Source organism: Aptenodytes patagonicus, chromosome 14 (genome assembly GCF_965638725.1).
Source record: "Aptenodytes patagonicus chromosome 14, bAptPat1.pri.cur, whole genome shotgun sequence".
Classification (NCBI taxonomy): Eukaryota; Metazoa; Chordata; class Aves; order Sphenisciformes; family Spheniscidae; genus Aptenodytes; species Aptenodytes patagonicus.
This window is the reverse complement of record NC_134962.1, coordinates 7,122,305-7,145,500: the sequence shown is the minus strand read 5'-3', so window position 1 is coordinate 7,145,500 and position 23,196 is coordinate 7,122,305. Positions and strand designations below refer to the sequence as shown.

At 40.6% G+C, this 23,196-nt stretch overlaps 2 protein-coding genes across 3 annotated transcripts in view; one reads left to right on the top strand and one right to left on the bottom strand.

Moving 5' to 3' along the window:
- The first annotated feature begins 1,408 nt into the window (after window positions 1-1,408).
- Window positions 1,409-23,196, top strand: part of RTF2 (replication termination factor 2) — a 33,179-nt gene continuing 11,391 nt past the window's right edge. The window contains exons 1-5 of the mRNA XM_076352420.1: window positions 1,409-1,525; window positions 2,748-2,842; window positions 2,946-3,039; window positions 3,235-3,374; window positions 7,699-7,777. Coding sequence (XP_076208535.1) covers window positions 1,457-1,525; window positions 2,748-2,842; window positions 2,946-3,039; window positions 3,235-3,374; window positions 7,699-7,777 — 477 coding nt within the window. The 5' untranslated portion in view covers window positions 1,409-1,456. The remainder of the gene's footprint in view (window positions 1,526-2,747; window positions 2,843-2,945; window positions 3,040-3,234; window positions 3,375-7,698; window positions 7,778-23,196) is intronic.
- LOC143167227 (putative beta-1,3-galactosyl-O-glycosyl-glycoprotein beta-1,6-N-acetylglucosaminyltransferase 7) lies at window positions 14,431-21,839 on the bottom strand. Of its 2 annotated transcripts, XM_076352419.1 has the most exons (5): window positions 21,452-21,839; window positions 18,826-18,948; window positions 16,384-17,415; window positions 15,823-15,918; window positions 14,431-15,058 (listed from the first exon to the last, which is right to left on the bottom strand). In XM_076352419.1, the coding sequence occupies exons 3-5, from the start codon at window positions 17,357-17,359 to the stop codon at window positions 14,832-14,834; spliced, it is 1,299 nt and encodes a 432-aa protein (XP_076208534.1). In that variant the 5' UTR covers window positions 17,360-17,415; window positions 18,826-18,948; window positions 21,452-21,839; the 3' UTR covers window positions 14,431-14,831. The 2 variants fall into 2 exon arrangements, with proteins under 2 accessions (XP_076208534.1, XP_076208533.1); XM_076352418.1 differs by lacking the exon at window positions 18,826-18,948.

Below are 23,196 nucleotides of genomic sequence, written 5' to 3'. Positions count from 1 at the left end.
TTGGTATGTAAAGTCTCTCTTTAAATTTTGCTGCACAATGTTCTGTAAGTTGTGATATCCCATTATCAATTGTTTCTTGAGGACTTTACTCAAAATTTGTAATTAGGTTTTTTTTTTTTTTTTAACAGCTGTAAAGCTAACTTTTGTTCTTCATGTACAAATGTGATGAATGTATTACAGGACAAAATCTGGCAGGTACTACGCATAGCCTAGATGTTAATGGGAAATGCTCCAGCTGGTGTCTGAGCACAGAAGGAAAACTGACTTGGAGGAGTTCTGGCTCCTGATAAATCGACGGGGGGTGCACCTCAGCCATCCTCCGTCACAGCTTGAAGCCGTTCAGAGCATTGGTCCAGCATAAAAAGAATTAATTTTAGTCATTAAAAATGCAGAGGCTTTGGACAAGCTATTCCTACAAACTGGAAACATGACATTATTTCTTGCTGGGCACCTGAGCACCTGTGCTGGGGAGGCTGCCCAGGGCTTCGCAGACTGGCCCTTACGTCGTTGCTCTGTGCAGCTCATTAACTTCATCCCTAAATTTGCTGGCTCTGAAATACGACGATGAAGGCCCTGTAACCTCCCAGGGAGCCTGTTTCTACACCTGTGTTATTTGTGTTTTTCCTAATTAATTTATTTTGAAGTCTGGCCTTTCTGGGCAACGTTGTACCTGTGTCTTTGCCCTGAAACTGCACGATTAGTTTTGTAAGCAGTTACAGCGAATTCGCGCGGCAGCACCAGAACACACGCTCCAGCTGTCTGTGGAAAAAACAGCTCCCTCGTCTTCCTCTCGGCTTTGTTCTTACTTGGCAGTTGCCATGTTTTACACCGTTATTTAAACGTCGACACTTGTGAATATTACCGTTTGCACAGTTTAATGCAGTAACTGCATTTCACGTTGGCTTTGTATGTTTTGTATTAAACTCACTCCTGGACTGACCGAGTGTTTGTGACCCGCCCTCGCACCCTCCTGCCGGGGCAGGGCGGGAAAGGCGAGAGGCGCCTGCTCAGGCGACGGCCCAGCCCCTGCCCGCCCGGCCCGACTCGGGAACACCTGATTTGGCCGTAAATCCCCCAAAGCGGGTGTCCTGTGGGGGGGGTTCCTCACAAAAGAAGGGGGAAACCCGCTCCGCCGTGGCGGGGCCGGGTGAGGGGCGGGCAGGGGAGAGGCGGCGGCTGCCCTGCCCTGCCCCGCCCCGCCCCGCCGCCGGGCGGGGGCGCTGCGAACCCTCCCGCGCGCAATGGCACGTGCCGCGCCCCTCCGGCACCGGTCCGATGGACTCTTCCGCCCTGCCCCGCCCCTCCCGCCCGTGCGCTGGTAGCCACGCCCCCAGCCGGCTGGTTGCTATGGAACAGCGACCACGCCCTCGGGGCACGCCGGAAGTACTTCCCTCCCCCGGAAGCGGGTAGCCCGTGGCGGAAGCGGACCCGGAAGCGTACCGCTGCGGGGAGCGAGATGGGGTGCGACGGCGGCACCATCCCCAAGCGGCACGAGCTGGTCAAGGGGCCCCGCAAAGTCGAGAAGGTTGGAGGGGGCTGCGGGAGGGCGGCGGGGAGCGCGGCCGGGGGCTGTCGGACCGGCTTCGTGAGCCTGGGCCTTGACCGTGGGCCCGCGGCCCGGGGGGAGGGAGGGAGGCCCCATGGAGGCCCCATGGAGGCCCCATGGAGGCCCCATGGAGGCCCCATGGAGGCCCGGTTAGTCCTGCCCGTCCCGCAGCGAACCGGGCATGGCACTCCTGGTGCTGGCAGCGTGGAGGAGAGCGCCCTTCCGCGCGGCAGTGGGCCGGTCTGCGGGTACCGCCTCGGGGTGACGGGGTGACGGGGTGACTGTGTCCGTGGCGCTGGTGGCAGCTGCAGTGGAGATCCCTTTGTCTTCTGGAGGGCTTTTTGGACATTCCGCTGAACGCGTGGGGTTTAGGGACCTCCTTCATCTAGGGGTACAGTATCTGCTGGTAACGCTTTCGGTAGATTGTTTAATAGCGTGACCAGGCCATTGGTGATGTTGAACGTGGCCATTTCTGCACTCCGTCTGTGTGCGTTCTGAGTCTTGCTCGGGCTCTCTTTTTAGGATGTTTTAGAGTAATGGATATACAGTGGCATCACGTGTGGATGGTTGGATGAAGATCAGGAAAAATCTCACAGCAAGTGGCAGAAAAGTTAGGCAAATTACACTTGCTGATCTAAAATAAGTAAATAAAATCCCTTTCCTCCCCACACCTGACTATCAGAGTAGCTGTGAACCTCAACCTTTCTTTTATGGCCTAATGTGTCATAAAATTTATGGTTTTAGACTGGAGCTTCAGGTAGCATCCTGACATGCCCAGATTTGCTTTTCTTGTTATCTTGTTCCTTACAGGGAGCAGAACTGGTAGTTAACCCAAGCAGGGATGAAGTGTAGAACTAGAGCAAAGAGGGTAGTGGAGAACATATGAAGAGCAAAAAAGAATAAAGAGGGAAGGGGGAAGGTGGAAGTGGCAAAAAATAAGAAAACTGAGTCAGAGTTAGGAAAGTAGGTCCCCAGATGCAGAAATGTGTTCAATAGGTAGAGACAGGCCCTCAAAACCGGTCATGAATTTTGCTAAAAGGTTTTGCTAAAGTTATTTTACGGAATAGGTTTGAATGTAGAAAGTAGGTTTGGTAAGATACCTGGGGATTTGATTAATGCTTCAAGTATTACTTGATCTTATGTTTAAATAATTTGCAAATATAAAAGCTGTTTTAAAATCATGAGTATTTTTTTTCTTCAGGTTGACAAAAATGCTGAATTGGTGGCAAGATGGTACTACTGTGCTCTGAGTCAAGAGAAGTTATGTCGGCCGATTGTAGCCTGTGAGCTAGGCAGGTATGAATGCTTCCATAAAGACCACTATAATAAAAGGTACTAATTTATAAAAAAAAGAATGTTATGAGAATCAAATATGACTACTAAAAATTGTGTGTTATAGGTTGTATAATAAAGATGCCATCATTGAATTTTTGTTGGACAAGTCAGCTGATAAAACTCCCATGGAAGCTGCATCACATATCAAGAGCATTAAGGTAAACAGGTTACGTCTAATGTTAGTGTGTGCCACGAAAGGTAAAACGTGCTACAAAACCTCAATTTGCTTGTGTTCTCACTGTATGCTAAAAGTGTTAAAAATAGCAAACCACAATGAAAAAAGTCTTAGGGAATGTTATCATGGCTCAAAAATCATTAGTAAACAGCTTAAGGCTTGCATTTTTATTTTTCAGAATGTAACGGAACTAAACCTTGCAGATAATCCAGCTTGGAGTGGTGATAAAGAGAGTATAAAAGGTGACAAATATGATGACATCCAGTCTGCACGCTTTATATGCCCTGTGGTGGGATTGGAAATGAATGGAAGACATAGGTCAGTAAGTTTCTGGATTTTGTTTTTAGAAGTGAGTACTGTGCTAAACTGCATATAGAGCAGGTAAAGATGTTTGAATCAATAATGTTGCAACTCATGTTCTTACTCAAGCCTTTGTGGGGAGTATTTGTCCTCCTTTCAGAAGGAGGGAGTTCAGGAGACTAAGTGTCCTTTCATTTCATGTTCAAGAGGAAAGATAAAAAGTTAACCCTTTCCTAAATGAATTTATATGTATAATAAAGGAGTAGAGGGCAATGTTTGCAGAGAAAAAGTGACTAAAAGTTGTTTGGGGGCTAAACCACAGGAGGTTGGTATGGGCAAGCGGAGGTTGGTCGGATGAGACCTCCCTTTGTGTCACACCAAGCAATTCTACCTCTCCCTCTGTTAGAATCATAGAATGGTTTGGGTTGGAAGGGACCTTAAAGGTCATCTAGTTCCAACCCCCCTGCCATGGGCAGGGACACCTTCCACTAGACCAGGTTGCTCAAAGCCCCATCCAACCTGGCCTTGATGGGGCATCCACAACTTCTCTGGGCAACCTGTTCCAGGGCCTCACCACCCTCATAGTGAAGAATTTCTTCCTTATATCTAATCTAAATCTGCCCTCTTTCAGTTTAAAGCCATTACCCCTTGTCCTATCACTACATGCCCTTGTAAAAAGTCCCTCTCCAGTTTTCTTGTAGGCCCCCTTCAGGTACTGGAAGGCTGCTCTAAGTTCTCCCTGGAGCCTTCTCTTCTCCAGGCTGAACAACCCCAACTCTCTCAGCTTGTCTTCACAGGGGAGGTGCTCCAGCCCTCCGATCATCTTCGTGGCCCTCCCCTGGAGTCACTCCAACAGGTCCATGTCCTTCTTATGTTGGGGGCCCCAGAGCTGAGCGCAGTACTCCAGGTGGGGTCTCACGAGAGCAGAGTAGAGGGGGAGAATCACCTCCCCCGACCTGCTGGCCACGCTGCTTTGGATGCAGCCCAGGATACAGTTGGCCGCCTGGGCTGCGAGCGCACATGCTGAGCTTCTCGTCAACCAACACCCCCAAGTCCTTCTCCTCAGGGCTGCTCTCAATCCATTCTCTGCCCAGCCTGTAATTGTGCTTGGGATTGCCCCGACCCATGTGCAGGACCTTGCACTTGGCCTTGTTGAACTTCATGAGGTTCACACAGGCCCACCTCTCAAGCCTGTCAAGGTCCCTCTGGATGGCATCCCTTCCCTCCAGCGTGTCAACCGCACCACACAGCCTGGTGTCGTCAGTAAATTTGCTGAGGGTGCACTCGATCCCACTGTCCATGTCACCGACAAAGATGTTAAACAGCGCTGGTCCCAATACCGACCCCTGAGGAACGCCACTCGTCACTGGTCTCCACTTGGACGTTGAGCCGTTGACTGCAACTCTTGAGGGTGACCATCCAGCCAATTCCTTATCCACTGAGTGGTCCATCTGTCAAATCCATGTCTCTCCAATTTAGAGACAAGGATGTCGTGCAGGACAGTGTCAAATGCTTTGCACAAGTCCAGGTAGATGATGTCAGTTGCTCTTCCCTTATCCACCAACGCTGTAACCCCGTCATAGAAGGCCACCAAATTTGTCAGGCACAATTTGCCCTTAGTGAAGCCATGTTGGCTGTCACTAATCACCTCCTTATTTTCCATGTGCCTTAGCATAGCTTCCAGGAGGATCTGCTCCATGATCTTGCCGGGCACGGAGGTGAGACTGACTGGCCTGTAGTTCCCCAGGTCTTCCTGTTTTCCCTTTTTAAGAAATGGGGTTATGTTTCCCCTTTTCCAGTCAGTGGGAACTTCACCGGACTGCCAGGACTTCTCAAATACGATGGAGAGTGGCTTAGCAACTTCATCCGCCAGTTCCCTCAGGAACTATGGATGCATCTCATCAGGTCCCATGGACTTGTGCACCTTCAGGTTCCTTAGATGGTCTCGAACCTGATCTTCTCCTACAGTGGGCGGTTCTTCATTCTCCCAGTCCCTGCCTTTGCCTTCTACGGCTTGGGCGGTGAGGCTCGAGCACTTGCCAGTGAAGACTGAGGCAATAAAGTCGTGGAGTACCTCAGCCTTCTCCATATTCCAGGTAACGAGGTCTCCCGTTTCCTTCTGGAGAGGGCCCACATTTTCCCTCGTCTTCCTTTTATCACCGACGTACCTATAGAAGCTTTTCTTGTTGCCCTTGATGTCCCTGGCCAGATTTCATTCTATCAGGGCTTTAGCTTTCCTAACCTGATCCCTGGCTGCTCGGACAACTTCTCTGTATTCCTCCCAGGCTACCTGTCCTTGCTTCCACCCTCTGTAGGCTTCCTTTCCGTGTTTGAGTTTGTCCAGGAGCTCCTTGTTCATCCATGCAGGCCTCCTGGCATTTTTGCCTGACTTCCTCTTTGTTGGGATGCATCGCTCCTGGGCTTGCAGGAGGTGATCCTTGAGTATTACCCAGCTTTCTTGGGCCCCTCTTCCCTCCAGGGCTTTGTCCCATGGCACTCTACCAAGCAGATCCCTGAAGAGGCCAAAGTCCGCTCTCCTGAAGTCCAGGGTAGTGAGCTTGGATCTTGAACTCCACCATTTCATGGTCACTGCAGCCCAGGCTGCCCTTGAGCTTCACGTTCCCCACCAGCCCCTCCTTGTTGGTGAGAACAAGGTCCAGTGTAGCACCTCTCCTTGTTGGCTCCTCTACCACTTGGAGAAGGAAGTTATCATCGACGCATTCCAGGAACCTCCCGGATTGCTTATGCCCTGCTGTGTTGTCCTTCTAACAGATGTCAGGGTGGTTGAAGTCCCCCATGAGGACCAGGGCTTGTGAGTGTGAGGCTGCTCCTATCTGTCTATAGAAGGCCTCATCTGCTCGGTCTTCCTGGCCAGGTGGCCTGTAGCAGACCCCCACTATAATGTCACCTGTCCCTGCCCTCCCTTTAATTCTGACCCATAAGCTCTCGGTCGGCTCCTCATCCATCCCCAGGCAGAGCTCCATGCACTCCAGCTGACATAGAGGGCAACACCTCCTCCTCTTCTCCCCTGCCTGTCCTTCCTAAAGAGCCTGTATCCTTCCATTCCAACACTCCAATCATAGGAGCCTTCCCACCACATCACAGTGATGCCAATAAGATCACAGCCCTGCAGGAGTGAGCACATCTCTAACTCCTCTTGTTTATTCCCCATGCTACGTGCGCTTGCATAGAGGCATTTAATTTGGGCCCCTGATGAAGCTGACTTACTGGTTGGAGTGGCTGGAATTCCTTTGTTCTGCTCTTCAGGTGCTCTCCTGCTGACCTGTGATCCTTCTCCAGGCTCTGGGCATCTATTGCTGGCCTTGGCATCAAACTGGTAGGAGTGGGATGGATGGAGGTTCCCCTCCCCCGGCAACTTTAGTTTAAAGCCCTCTTTGCCAGCTTGGCCAGCCTATGAAGTTAGAATCAGAATGGAGATGGATTGTATGCCTATTCTAATCCTGCAATAGTATCTATTTTTTATTGGGCTGAGGAAGGACATTTCCTTGCATCCTGGTTTGGGCAAATTAGCAATTTCTTTTTCTGTGCATGTTAACCCTGATGGGTGAGAAAAGGCTGGGTTCACAGCTTTGATAGTTGCAAAGTATTTCTTCCTCCAGAGAGTGATTAGCCGGGAAATATTCAGGTGGAATTAAAGAGAGAACCTGAAAAGTAAACCCATTTTTACCAGAGCCACCTTAGTATTTTTTGATTCAGTTGAGGATGATAGAGAGGAAAGGATTAACAGTAGCTCTTGGGGAAGGGGAGATCACGTGAACCGTGTGCGTAATTGCTTTACATAGTCTTGCAAGAATCTTCCATGCGCAGAGGAGAGACATGGGAGAACAGACCCTGGCTAGGGTCGCTTGTGGCAGCTTTGCTGGAGAGCTTGAGTCAGAAACCAATAAGCTTCATGGAAGGTGGAACCATTCAAACAGTGTAACTTTGTAGTAAAACAGATTGTGGTGATGATTCCAGAGTAGCCTGTTTAGACCTATAGCAAATGTACAAAAACATCTCAAGGGCATCCGTTTTGCTAAGATCCCCTGGAGAGATGGTCATAAACCTATGCTGAATTACACTGAGAATGAAATAACAAAATATGTGTTGTGGTTTAATGTATCCAATATTTTTCATTTTATTCTTAACATTGTGCGAATTAATAAGTACCTAGTTAGGGTGCTGATACGTTGATTAGCTGCGAGACAGTGTAAAGAGAAGTTAGCTGTGTCCTGCTAGCCCATTGCAGTATTGTTTCTGTGTGAATCAGCACTGCAAATTTATCTTCTAGGCACAGGGTTTCTTAAAAACGACTGTATGTCTTGTCTTCTTTTCTTTGAAGGTTTTGCTTCTTGAGAAACTGTGGCTGTGTGTTCTCTGAACGTGCTCTCAAAGAAATTAAATCGGAAGTTTGTCACAAGGTGAGTTTTTCTTCAGATTTAATAGCAGTGGGGTCACATATGACCCCCCCACACTGACAGATATATAGATATAGTTATAAATGTCTGTGTGTGTATATACAATTGCATTCACATCCACTATTGTAAAGTGGGGGGGTTTATCTGAATATGCAAATTGAAATGGAACTTGTAAAAGTTCTGTTTTATGATGGCCTGAAGTGATTCTAGATGGCCTTTTTTTAACAAAAATGTGTTTCTAAGTAGTTGTAAAAAATGAATACTTTTGTTCTCATAGACAGTTTGGGTTTGAAACAACTACTTTAGAAATTTCATTTTTTCAAATATTTGGTTAGAATTTCAGTTTCAAAAAGGGTGATTGGTTTTGGTTTGGAGTATTTGTTTTGGTTTGGGTTTTTTTCCTTTTTTCTATGTGTTTAAACTGATTACATCTTCAGGTTTTGTTTTGATCCCTGTATTTTTAAAGGACGTTTGCCGTTGTCTTTTTTTCAGGCAACTCTTCATAGAATTTTCAGCAATTACATGGATTATTGTAGAAAATACTGACTGCATTTCATTTTACAGTGCTACAGTTTGATCTCATTATATAGGTTTCTTTGTAGCTAGGGGCAATGATAAAAGTTGCAAATACTCTCTTTTTTCCTATCACTGCTTTTATTATCAGTGAGATTTGTGGTGATAGCTGCCACATTTAGGCAGAGTTATTTTTCAGCAAACACCCTGATATTTGATAAAACATACAGTATATTTGTATTAAACAAGACCTGTGAAGGAAAGACTTTCTTGGTAAGTTATTGCAGGTGATGTGGAATATTGTTAGTTGGGTTTAGCCTCATATTGCTGCATTCAGTGCTAATTTTGTTCTATAGAATACTGGTTTAGTCCTCATGGCTCTGCTTTCCTGTTGGCAGATACTAATTTATTTTTAATGAGGTTTTTTGTTTGCATCTAAATTTTTGTTGATAGATGGATGTAACTTGATTATTAAATGCAGGAACTAGATGTTTTGTCCGTGGTTTGGCCAGTCGGATAATCTTAAAAAAACTAAATGAATCCCACATGTTTTCTGGATTTTTTTAATAATCAGTATTTATCATAGCCTCATATTTGCATGCAACTGTTTTCACACACATGTGAATTTGTCACAGTATTCAGAAGGATGCTTCTAGAAATAATGAAGTGGGTATAATCTAGTCTGTCATCTTTTCGTTATTGGATTTTGGTGCACAAAGAGAATGGTAACCAGCTGGGAGAACATGTTTTAGTCTACGTTTCCTTTGATTAAGGTCAAAGAGTGATTTGGTAGATTTTTGGATATGTACTGATAATGTTCTCATTCTGTATTCAGAATCAAGAAGGGGACCAGAACTTTTCTAATAGGATCGTGGGGAACTGGTTGCCATGCTTTCTGGTAACAGTTTGTTTATATCCAAGGCACTAATTAGCAGCATTCCCCCAGCACATTCTGTCTTTATGCAGCAATGGGGCATAGAGTAAAATGAACCAGAACTAATGAAGAAGGAGAAAAAATGAGATGTTGCATATTGTACATATGCTAGGATTAGAAATTGTTTATTAACAAATAGAATCCTCTTCTGGTACATGTTCTTTCAAAATGCAAAATTTTCTGAAGTGCAGAATGTTTGAATGTTGTGGATTTCCACACATATGTTTCTACTGGTGCTAACTGCTGTACTTTAAGAATGACAATATGTTTTTTGAACCGAAATCCAACCTGTGGGATCCATGTGGGCCACAGCATTTTCTTTCATGGCTTTGCTGCCTTCTGTCTGCCAGCATGTGCCCAGATGCCCGGCCCTGTGCGCCCCTGCCATGTCTGTGCGTGCAGAGGCATTGTTATGTGACTTTGGAGAGTGACATGATGAGAGTAGTTCAAAAAGAATAGTCCTGTATTTTCTTGTTTACACTCTGTATTCAGTCTTTCTTTTCAGCTAGCAGAATCTGTGTTTTCACTTCATCCCAGGGGACAAGGTTTATAGCATGGATGTAAACTGGAGAAGTGTCAGTCTAGGAGCTGTGTGGCAGTTCTCTTCCCCAGTACTGTGAAAATCAAAACGCCCTTTCAAAACAAGCTATTCTTGTGCATGAATTTCACCGATGAGCCTACGGAGCAGAACTGATAGTCTGCTAAATTGTAAACAGCAACAGTTTCCCAAAGGACTTTGTCAAACAGATGCTGTAATGATGCAGTAAGAACATTCACCAGAGAATACAGATATCCAGCAGCCCAAACAACAATTCTGCAGTCCTTGCCTTCATACTCATGTACTTTAAACTAGATCATCTGAACTAGGTAATGAACGTATATTTACATGCTACAAGATGCATATCACAAATGTTGTGCCTCATGAAACTGTAGGAAATTACTTTCCTGTGCTCAGAGCAGAGGGCTGCTTCCTTTCCAGGCCTTCTGGCTTAGCTCATGGGAATGCTTACCACTTTGTGGGAAGTCCCACAGACAGTTGTCTCACTGCTCAGTTTCCTTCTCATTTTTTTCTGTGGCAGCTCATACAAGAAATAAAGCAATCTGTTTGCCCAGTGATATGCAGATCACAAAATAAGTGTTTAGGAAAAAAATTGAATGCATATGCAGATTTTGTCTAATTCAAGGAAATGGAAAACCCCAAGATGAAGGATTCAGCATCCCTTGGTTTATCTCGACAGTATTTGCTATAGTACTAGATTTGAAAGGCTTTATGGAGTCTAGCTGCAGGGAGGATGAAACAGTCTTTCTATCAGAGTTCTCTTTCAAAAAAAACGTATTTTGCCTCAGTAGAAACTTTGCGTGAAGAGCTGACAATATTAAATACATGTATTCATCTGCTTTTACTGGAATTGGTAAAAAGACTGTATTGGTACTGGAGAAAGGCACAAGAATGTGAGAGGGAACTGTCATGGATGGGGGACTTTTAGTAAGGCAACTGTAATTAATGTGTGAGGACTTTTTCTAAGTGACTTACCTCCCTTGGAAGTAAACTTTTCTTTCTTGCTTCACATCTTAAGTAGCAGTATACTGAAAGAATCAAGTTAAAAAAATAACATTAAAATGTGAAAACTCTAAGGCAAACAAACAGTCAGACACTGTAGCAGTGTTGAGAGAGAGAGAGAGATTGTCTCTTATTGCCTGAATGGTAAATGCTTTGAACTGTCTCGCCAAAATATAAAACTCTCTGGCCAAAGAGTTTTTGAAAGAGCAATGAGAATTTTTTAGTGGTGGTTTATGTTGAAGAGTGAGCTTGTTAGATGAAGTGCTTGGGACAAATTTTGAAGCTTCTAACTATTTAGACTGAAAAGAGTTGAAAGAGAGCTTTGTCTAAAACAGAGCAACTTATGAATACAAATAAAACTTATAATACCTTTTTACACAGAAGTGTATTTTGTTTGAGCCATATTTTTGAGGTTTTGTACAGTAAGAAGAGAAAATTTAAACTATCAGTACTAAGTCACATGCTAAAATGCACAGGATAGGACTTTCAATCAGCAGGAAGAGAAACAACTTCGCTTCTAGATAACGGAGTCTGGTGATGTGTATTCTGTAGCAGAAGCCCTGAAGATCAGGAGTTTTCTGCTGCCTCCTGCTTCCTGTTCTTCAGGAAGAATTATATGTGTCACGGAAAACTGCCAGTTTAAAATTTGCACTTTTGAATAGGATGTTCTTACCTATTGTTGTGTTTAATTCTCCAACAGACTACTAAAATTAAAAGAACAAGCAAGACTGTTCCTACTCTCTCTTTTTGTATTTGATGGGATCTTGTAGATGGTAAATTAGTGCTAATCTGTGGTGGTCTCTAGATTTTGGTGGGGCCCAAAGTGATTAAATGTTTTGGAACTTCTGTTGTAACTGGCTTTGATTCTTGCATGGGCGGTCTTTGGTGCCTGCTTGTTTGGAAGCCTGCTATTTGACAAAAATTATGCTTTTAGAAATGATGGAGTAAAAGAATTACCTAGCAGTGTATAGTATCTATTTAACCTCACTTTTGGGGGGTTGAAAAAGGTACCGTAACCAATTTTTGATGTTGACTCTCCTGTCTAAGAAGTTATTATTGGTGTAATAGCATGCTAGAGGTAGTTTGGAGACAGGATAGTGGTTATTGAATCTGTGGTGGAAGTCCTTCTGGGAGTTCAGGTAGTCACTCTGGAAGTTAAGGACAAGGTTACATTTTAAAATGTAGTTTCTTGTATCAGTTTAAAACATTTTGGAATTGTTTTCAGAGTCAACAGACTCTAATACACACTTGAAATAGTACCCTAACTATTAAAGTCTGTGCCATATAAAACACTTAGTCAAATGTTTAACTTAGATATAGAGCTATTGAACATGTGCCTCAGGCTTTTTGAAACAGAACTTACGCATACATCTTTCAGATATAGAGTTAATGTGTGTGCAGTATGTTATAGAGCATAGTGTTTCCTTGAACAAGGTTGTATTGATGCTATATGCTCTTAGATCCACAGTCGCCAAAAGTTAGTAAACACTGGTTGCTGAATTTAAAAGTTGTGATCGATCTACTCATAACACAATAATGCATACAGAACTTAATGAATGCTTTTCATATATGTTAAATGCTCTCAGCTTTCATAGTTTTATTACTTAATTTTTTAACTGTTGTTAGAAGTAAAAAAATCTTTCAAGAATATAATGTGGTTATGGTCATTCAGAATAACGTGTAAAATACTGTTTCTTAATGATTGAGAATGGGGTGGTTTAATTATGATTTTCTGAGGGTTTTATATATGTAAAATTTTGTTTAAAATACAAAATCCTTTAAGGAAGAAGGATCATGCTCCAGTGATTTTCCTGGATTGATATGGGCAAAGTCATACCTAAATAATATTTTGAGAGGGTTTTTTGTGCAGATTTTTTTTCCCAATTTGACTGGTTCAGTTTCTGCAAACCAAGCCCATGTTACATATCACCTTGCTATTGAATTTATCCTTCTAATTCAATTCAGAAGTGAGACACAACAATTGTTTTGTGTGATGATGACGAAAGGTGAAAGCTCGATACCAGATTTGCTGCAACAATGGTAACAAGGAATGTTCCATTCACGTTTTAAAAAACAACATGGAGTGCATAAATGCTGTCAGTGCCCTACAGTGGATTGGGTGTGGTTTGGAGAGAAATTAATTATTAATATTGGTATGATTAATACATGCCAGAGACCCATTTGCTTCAGTAATGGTTTTCAGCGGGACTCTCAACAAGCTCAGTGTGAGCATGCTGCATGGTGCTTTTTCTTTTTTTTTTTTCCTTTATTTTCCTCCATAAAAAAGCATCTCCAGCAATATTTAGCCACAAGATAAATCCTGGATTATACATGAAACTGAGTACAGGCCTTTGGGTTGAGCTTGTAAATTTCTGTAAATAAATAGAGACCAGATGGTCTTTCTTTAGGTTAAAGTTCATTTGAAAGAAATTATGTTTCCAAGAAAGTCGTGTGGGAAAATGAGCAGTACAGTTCCAGGAACCTGGGAATAAGTTCGTAACAAGAAACTTTCGTGTTCTATTGTTGGGTCATTTGTTGATTCATTTGATTTTTTGGAAAAATGCTTAATCTGTAAGTCAGTTTTCCTGTAAAAACTGAGTGATGTTTTGGGTGCATACTGAAGCTTACATCTAAATTGCTCCTAGACAGTTATTTATAATTTGTAGTTTCTAATCAGGTGAGCTTATAAGTAACAGGATGTATTTTACTAGTTTGCATCAGAGTTCATGCAAAATGATTGGGAGTTTATTTGCATTTACTGGAATGAAACTTTCATCCGCATTCTTGCCAAAATACTTCTAAAGGAGGACGAACAGTTTGAAATTACTTCTCATAATTCAGGTTTCTCCTAGCCTCTTTCCATCGGTAGCACCTAACTAAAGACCTTTGGAGACAGGGTGTAGAGGCTTAATCCCATGGAAGAGTTCTCATATTGTATGAGAGACCACCACCTATATCCTCTCTGTTTCCTCATATTCCCCTAATCTTTTTGGTTGCACAAGTGAAAGGATTAATTTAGGAGCCCTGAAGAGGAAAGAGCAACTCTTGCCTGGAAAAGGGCTGGATCCTTGTTCTTTTTTTTTTTTTTTTTAATTACTGTTCCCTGTTCTTGCCTGTGTTGTGTGTTGAAAGCCACTTCCTTGCTGTAGACCAGCGAGTGCTGCATTTGGTCTGCAGAGGGTTTGGGAAATGAGATGCTTGTCCTGGTCGCTGCTAGGTGTTATCTCCAGTTGCTGCAGGCTGTTGCAAGGTTCAGGAAAGTTTTGCTTCCCTCAGTCAGGTACACTGGGATTGAAAAATGGCTTTTCACTCAGTTTCCCTTTGTTCCCTGGCCTCAAATTTCCCATGTCTCCTTGCCCTAAACTCCTACAGAAACTCAGAAACAGGGACTTAAAGGTAAACATGCATTGCAGGACCCCTACTACTGTTACTGGCACACACACCCCTTTTCATTAGGAGCAAAGCCTGAGTAGTGCAAGAGTGATGTTGCCATGCTACACAATGAAATTAGAGATGTAGCTGCCCATGAAAAAAAAAAAAAACCAACAAACCAGTGAAATGGACTGTGTCTGAAACTGGTTGTCACTTGCTTATCTACAAGCTCTGAAATTTTAGCCTGAACTTCATTATTCAAAGTAATCTATTTCATAAGACATACAGTAGACGTGACTTTGATTAATTTGTGCTCTTCATATTTTATCTTTGTTCAGTCATTGCTTCCATTTTATTATTTTCATACCAGTTAGTCCTTCTTTGGCTGCAGACATGAGGAATATGTATTTTTCCAATTAAATAAGTCACTTAAAGGATTATGAACTTCCCCCTTGTCTTCAGTAAGTTATAGTTTTAGACACATTTTCTTTGAGAATTAAAGAGCAACAACTGCTAATGGCTTATCTTACTGTAATAAATAAAAACTGTTTATTTCACTGGCAGACTGGTAGTATTGTGCTTACCCTCATGCTGTAATGCACAGAGTGAAGCCTATGGCTAAAAATGTTAATGGTTTCTGTCAGTATTTTGAACACTTGTTTAGATGTTAGTTAAGCTCAAACATTCAGCTTCATGTTGAAGTAGTTCTCTTCCTGAAAACGCCAGTGATCTTCAATTGGGACTTCTGCCTGGTGCAGCACTTTAAGCCTGTAGCGTCTCTCTAGGCAGTCCATAACAAGTGGATAAGTTGCAGGCTCAAATTTGTTGGCAAACAAATGAGGTGACTCAATAATCCACTGCAAATCCCCTAGTCCATAGACACAAATGTCTCTGATGTAATGACCTGCAAAGACAAATTGAAGGTATCTGAAAGCAGCAGAAAGCTGAACAAAATAATTTAAAAAAAAAATAGTTTCACTCTATAGTGTTACTAACAAAAATTACCTTTTGATTTCACATAGAGCATCATTGAAATATATCTGGAGGATAATGCTAGATTTTGAACATAAAGGCGAGGGTTTGGTTTTGTATTTTACACAAATGGATACATGTTACCTCCAGCTGCTTCACTGACATGTTGCTCTGCTTAATATTGTGTCTTGTAGCTGGGCATGCTGAAGTTCTGATCTCCTACTTCTATTTGGATATCTGTTTAATCATGCAATACTTTACTGTGCTGAGTTTATACAGTTACATATTTTAAATTTTTTTTGCATTCTTTCCATATGGTCAGCACTATTCTCCGTTTTTCTTATTGTTCAAATTGAAGAGATTTAACCCAGTGTTGATGAAAGTACCTAACAAACACGCTTGTCAAGTAAACCCCCTACTCTTCACTGAAAACTAATCAGTCAAGTTAATGCATTGGTAATTGGAGGTTGAAAGAACGGTTGTCAGTATATGGATACTGTGACAATCTCTGCAAGCATATATCAAAGCTATTTAGATTGGATACAGTGGAGTAATTTAGTAGGATGGCTTGCAGTTTTATTTGATACTTCCAAAACAAAATGTGTATGACCACTGTGGCACATTTAATAGCTAGTAATTTGGAATGAATGCTAGTCAGTGAATCAAATTTGAGTTCATGATCAAAATTCACATTACCTTTGCAGCCTTTGTGCATGGTTCCTTCTTGATCTTTCCATTTAATGGCTCTTATGTTTCCTTCCCAGTCTGCATTTGGTGTAGCCCCTGGAGCATCTTTAAAAACATAAGGTTCTGATAAGATTTCTTTCTACTTATTACAGGGAAAATTTTCACTGCTGAAGACTTTAAATGTAGTCATGTTAAGTATTTATTTACAGATGATTACATAATAAGAATAGACATCACTCAGTTTTATTGCTTTTTTATTCCTTGAAAGCATGAGCTTTTACGTAGCAAAAAAATTTATTTTTTTTAAATCAATATTTGTCTAGCCTTGTAGCTAATGGTCTGCACCGTAAGTAGTACTTTTCTGGAATCAAGCTTCGTTTCTCAGCCATCAGGAGATGTGACTGTTTGAAAGGGCAGCATCAAGGCTGAAGAAATGACCATATTTATGCAATGTAACTCAACTAAGTGGTGGTGTTAAGGTCCGAATTGGAGCTCACTAACTCTCCATGGCAGACCTTACAATGCTGTTGGTCCAGGGGTTATTCATAGTAAAAATAACATATGTCTTACCATTTAAACGATTCAGTGTGACCCAGTAGTGTTCATCCGGACTGTACGTGTCTCTTGACCATTCAAGCAAATCTTTTGCACGTGCATCAGTCAATGTAAACTCTACAAATTCTCTAGTGAGTATGTAATAGGCACTACCAAAATATATTGTCAAATTATATGGAGGTTTAGCTTTTATATTCTTTGTTGGATACACGTATGACATTCCAGAATGTACATATTCTCTGTAACTAACCTGTGTCCTGTGTTTCATATGAAGTGGTTGGACTACCCCAGGAGTCATATTTTTACCATTCCATTTACTTTTGATGTATTGAATAATGTCTTTGTTTGTTTTAATGGGATAATCTTGACCACATAGATTAATAACGTAATTCCACTGAATTTTGGAATGAACTAGATCTCTCATGCAATTAATATCAGCTTGTAATCTTGAAAATCCTGCATAAACAACGTTTTCTCTTTTTGAGGAAATAAAAATATTTTCAAAGCAATTAACGATGTTTTGTACAGCAGCTTTATAATCTTCTGGTGACTTTTCATCAACATGTATGCAGTAAATATTCTGAGGCATATAAATAGCTCTTAGCAGCTTTACAAACATTTCCAGCTCCTTGTGAATTGTGATAATGTACGCCAGTGAGAAATTTCCTTCTTCATCTGACAGTGGTCTTGTGATAAAATGCAGAGTCTTCAAAACCATGGAGCAGTTGCACGAAGTCTGAATGCAGCTGAGTGTTTTAGGCTGGTAGGTATTCTGACAAAAGTTTCCAATTTTAAAGGCAGCAGTTTTCCCCACAAAAAGAGCTGAACAAAGTTCATCCGGGTAAAAACCACACTCTGCTATATTTGCATTAAATTTTTGTTCGCTTGGTTCTTCAGAAAGTGTATCCTTTAGGTAGATAAAAGTGTAGATGAACATACAGACAGCAATGCACACTAAAAATCCTGATTTTGTTGCATCAAGTGGGTTCATCTTTTATTTTCCAGATACTGTCTTCTCATCGTAGTTTGTTTAAGCGTTCAGATTATCTGAAAGGAAAAGTGAGATAAAGAGAGGAAGAAAACCTTTTTGACTTTTTTTTTAATAGATGACATATTAGTGTCACATTTATAAATGATGAGATTACTCTCTTTCCAGTTACTAGGAGGGATTGTGTGTGTGCCCATGTGCATGCTCATGCTGCAGTGTGCTCAGCCACTGGAAATGGTACCTGCAGAGCTGTGAAGCAGTCTTTCTAGGACAAACAAAATTATCCAGAGAACCCAAAATGGCTTTTTACACTTTATTACTTGAGCAAGGGGGGGGCTTAGCCCATCGGATAGAAGTTTCTTCTATTTTGAGGCAATGTTTGTGCCAGTAGGTGAGTCCAGTGCCACAGGTTGGTCAAGGTCTACCTTTGGAATAGGGAAGATGTGTGAGCACTGTGTCCTAAGGGAGGGCTGCTGCTGAGATTTCCTTAAGGCCTGGGAAACCTTAAGTTCTGCCGGAGGACCAGAATTCAGTAAATTAAATCAGCAGAAAATTTATTAAATAAACAAAAGGAAGAGACAAAAATGTAATCCGCAAAATGCACTGGGTTTTATCCTTATAAAGTCAGCAAGTGTTTCTAACTCTTTGAGAGATTTTTTTTTTTCTCTGACATCTTTGTATTAGTGCTTTGGAAAACAGAACATGCGGACAACACTCACTTCTTATTTTTAGCATATGTGCATATCCTGACATAAGTACGCTACTGCCAGTATTAGCATTCAGAGATAACTGTGTAATTTACATCAGTATTGGCATAGTTTTTCCATTGCGATTTTTTTCTTATGTATATCTTGTTGAAAAGTCACAAGAATGAGAGTGCAGCAGTCCTGAATCCCACAGCAATTACATGAAGTCTTTATCCTTGAAGCATTTGGTATAGAACTTCCTAGAGAAATTTCCAGGGTTGGGGGAAGGGTCCATCTACTGCCATTAAGCTTAATAATTAAATTAAGAAAGATTTTATTTTTATTTTAAAGAGAATTAATTTTCTCTTATTTTATTCAATGAATTTGTTTTTAACAAAATTTGTATTTCACCTGTAAATATTTCATGCTTTGCAGCTGTCAACATCACAAGGTATTTGTTATTACATAGGAACAGAGAACAAGCATATTTTTATAAAGGTAGTTTCTTTATAGGAATGCTACTGTGGTTAGAAGGCTCTACATTTTCATTAGAAAGAAGTGGAAAATACTTTTTTAATGAAAACTTAGTATACATCTGTCTTAGAAGCCTGAAAATAACGAGGGCATTGCAGTTAAAGTAGAAATGAGGCATAGAATTTAAAAAGCATTGAAAATACAGAATTTGAACCAAGAGAATGGATACTCTATAATACCACAATTTTAAAATCTTACTAGGCTGTTGGGAAAGAATGTATTTATCTTACTGTCCTTACTAGTACGCACTGGATTTCATGCTGGAAGAATGCCTCTCTTCCACTTAGCATTCCAGAAAGTGGAGTTGTATGTTAGGTGGAAGGTTCATCCATTTTGCTTCTATGTTCTGTCAGCAGTGCTCTTCAGTCTGCACTGAATGCATAGGCCAAAGAAAAACATTAGGAAACCAGGTTCCAGAAGAATATTTTTTCTTCACAGCTCCTAAGGGATACATTTACTGGGTAAACAAGCATGATGTGAGTCTCTCATCCATTTGAATGAAAAACTTCAGCAAATCAAATCCATGTCAACCTTTCGATATTGTGGGGAAAGGAGGAAAAAAGGAAGGCCGCTGAAAGGTGGAAGCCAGGATTTTCACAGTAAAAATGCAATACACCAGTGCTGTAACCTACCACCAGCTGACTGCCAGAGCTGAGAATAGACTTGCATAAGGGCTGTTATGTACCCATTAGCGGGAGTTAGGGAGAGGGAGTGTCTGTTAGGGAAGCACTAATTTTTGTGGACCTGGAGTCAGAAAAACTGTTTTATTCTGAGTGAATAATTACAGGAGGAGCATTGAGGTTGTTCTGAATTAGCGAATGTGATGTGGTCTCTATGGTATGTCACAGGGAAGGTTTATTCTGGACATAAGAATTACACTGAAGACACTGGGCCGTTATAGAAATATTTGGGACTTCATACCTGCGTACAATATAGAGCGTCTGTACAGAATGAGTGCACTTGTCAGTTTTTTTTTTTTCATTAAATACATCTTTGTGGACAGGTTGCAAAGGATAGTTCCCTAGGGAACCAAGCTATAACCTACTTGTTTCATACGCTTAAATTTTTATTACCCTGCAAAAAATAGCTTCCAGGGATGTTTCAGGTTGTTAAGTGTTTACTATGGATTTTTCCTATTGAACTGCGTGGCATTTAGAAGCTATATCTTATATGGCAGTATAAAAGTACACAAACACCCCATTATCAGGTAAGAAGAAACAATTCCTACTCCAGTGTTAACATGTTTTTGGGGAATGACTAAATAATGAAGCCTTGCCTACGAGAACAGAACTTGACATCTTTCAGCCTCAGGGTATATTATAGAATGAAAGAATTGGCTTTCTGCTAGTGTTTTACCAGATTTAGAGCTAGAATTGCAGCTGTTAGTCCCATTGTGTATGAAATTTGCCACTTAGAATAATCCTCTAACCTCTGTGCTATTGTCTGCTGTCAAGGACTATGCTACAGTATTTCCTCCTGCCCTTGAAGAGGAAGATACCGTACTGTTAAGAAGATCCACTGTCCAGGCATAACCCAGTCTATGCCTATCTTGCCTTTTAATTTTATTATGCAAGAGTGCCATTATAGGTACTTACTGTTATCAGAACGTCTCTCTGAAACTCAACCTTTTCTATGTTATGGATAGGTTTTCTAAATCTGGAGGATGAAGTTGTCTTAATTTTTAAAAGTGCCAAGAGTAGTGTTTGACATTCTTCAAAAAACAACCTGTTTGTAGGGATTTTCAAGTACCTTTGTGGCTGCTTTTATGGATATTACTTAACGGAAAATTGTTGTTGTAAGCCTAAGCTCCTCCATCTCAATTAAAAAGGTTAACTCTAGAGAAAAGTGGAATTATGTTTATGCCTGAAAATAAGCCTGTGAAAAATCATGTTTGTTCATCAAGACCCCATTAGCTATATACTTTGCTGTGGATTTCAGAGTAACAAATCATTGTACAATTCACTGTTTCTTCCTACCATAGGATTTTGCACCTCTAAATATTCTATTTTGTCTGTACTCTTTATATTTGCTTAATATTAATGTTTAGATAAAATTTAGTTTGTATGACTTTATAATTCAGTGAAGCAAATGACTTAGGAATACTTCATCTTCTAATAAAATGGTTAAAAGGCATTAACTCCTTATTTCCAAATCTTTTTATGTCTGTTTTTATCTAAAAGGTGTTTATGCAGGCATTACTGTAGACACTTTATAAGCAAGTGAATATTCAGTCCCCTAAAAACTTAATGTTAAAATCGGTGCTTTTAACTGCTTTTTACTTTGCTTTGCTTTTTCCTTAAGCCTGGGTAAGCATGCGGAGTCTGCTGCTGTGTTGTGACACGTATCAAGTAAAAGAAAAAATCTCTTCATCAAGCCCAATTAATACTGCCTTAGAAATTTTAAATCATTCTTACTTAAAAATATTGCATCGGTATTTAGTGATAAATATTAAACAGATTTAGGGAGGTTTACCTGTTCATCTTTGCTATTTTTTTCTGTTTTCCTGTTTGGTTTTTTTCTTGCGTAGTGTATTTGACCTCATAACAATTTAAAACAAATCCTATGAAAGCAATTTAAACCATTAAGTTATAGGGCTGTAAAAAAATTAAGTTACTTGCAACAGAGCATAATAAATATTCATAAGTATTGTGATTTTTACGATACAAACAATACTAGTAGTGACCTCCACCCTACTGTACATCTGTGACAAAATAAAAAAAAAAATTACCCTTATTGCAGATTTGAGTATTTTTTAAAGAGAAATGGTCTTTCTGAAGTGAAAATATTTTTCACTTTACAAAAATTACAACATGTTTTGTGTAATGAAAGAAAAGCAAAAACCTGAAGTCCTACAATCTAATTTATTCAGTCTTACCTTGTATAAAATTAGCCAGAAGACGGCAGCATAATAAAAATAAATAGCGAGTCCCATTTTCCTTCAGCAGAATTCAGACAGCATTCTTCATTCTGTCGCTTGTGTAGAGATCTCGTGTAAGTGAAAGGGGTTAAACATTAACGTGAATGTTTTCATTTAAGACTTCATCTGGTTTCCCGAAATGCTTAGCATATTTATTCTGCAGTAATGGTGTTTAGCTTCAGAAATGTCCTCTGCTTCACAATAATGAGAGAAAACTTGAGCTTCTCCAAATTTCTGTTGCCACTCTTTCTGAGACAGCCTTTAAAGGACTGAAATCAGACTTTCAAATATGTAGAGTACATTGCTGATGATTATAAATAGTATTGCTTTACCTCAGAGGCTTTAACCTCTGCACTGCTAACGGAGCATGCTGGATGATGAGAACTGGAAAGGAAACCAACCCTCTCCTCCTCCTCCTCCTCCTCCTCCCCCGGTTCTTAACTGTTTGCCTGCTGAAACTTTCCAATTTGCAGCAAATAAGTATAGTAAAGAATTGCCTCTGGTCATTTCTAGTAGCTGGAAGCCTAAAAGATAATAAATGAAATACCTCCTTCCAAAGCTGAATGTTTACTGTGTTACCACTTTTATAAAGATTCTTGGGGTTTTTAATAAGTGAAAAGTTAACAGCTTAAATTTACTGGAATTAGGAAGCTTAGGGGTTCTAGAAACGAGTAAGAAGGCTGGTGTATTTTGGATGTGTTCAGATAAAAATAGCGTCTTGGTCAGAAATAAACAGAGAGAAAACCTCAAAGTAAACTAAGGCACAGCTGCAGATATGGCAGATAGAAAATTATCATTGACTTTACGGAAAGCTCTGTAAATAGAGGCTTCTGCTTGGACAGTATTTTTGTAGTAGGTGCTACAACTTCTGAGTGAAAGTTCACATTCTGTGAATTAGTATGTAGGAGGCTTTCTACGCTTCCAAGTTATCATTTACTCTCTGCCCCGTTGTATGCCTGAGTAGGGTGGCAATGTCAAAAATTGTGTTCGTCAAATCTTATACTACTGAACTTCTAATGAATAAACCTCTGGAAGAGTATCCCTCTTAAAACATGTTTTTAGTTAAAGATTATTGTCTCTTGTAACAGTTAAAACATGAGCTTGCGTGGCTGGTAAATGAACGGTGATATGGTCCTTGGTTGAATGGGGTGTCTGTTCAATCCTCTTTCTAAATACCACCCTATTTAAAGAGGGACAGTCAGGCTGTGGTCATACATGTTCCATAATCTGGTGGGAATTGTTTTGGGAAAGTATTCATGTCTTTATGCATTTCCTAGTAATGGTCATATGTAGGAGGACTGCAGGAGTTAACTTACTGTTTATAATTTGGGAAAGAGGGTTCACCTTTCTCATAAGAGATTAAACTGTAACATTGATGTAAATGTTTAGATATGAAAATATGTTTGCCTGTTGTTTATTTGTATTATATTAAGACTGGAATAGTCATGGATGGAACTAAGTCTTAGATGCTGTAAAAAAAAAAAAAAAAAAATCACTGTCAAAAGTAGTTTACAGCAAGAGATACGGTACCACCATTGTCTTACGTAGCTGAAAATTGAGAAGAAACTGTAAACTTTAGAGTTCGGGAAATCATCTTAAACTAAGATTTCATTATTACTAAAAAAACCTCTTGTATTTTATTCTCTAAGAAAGATAAGCTATCCTACTATATTAAAATGACTTGAAATTTAGAAGGTCTTCAT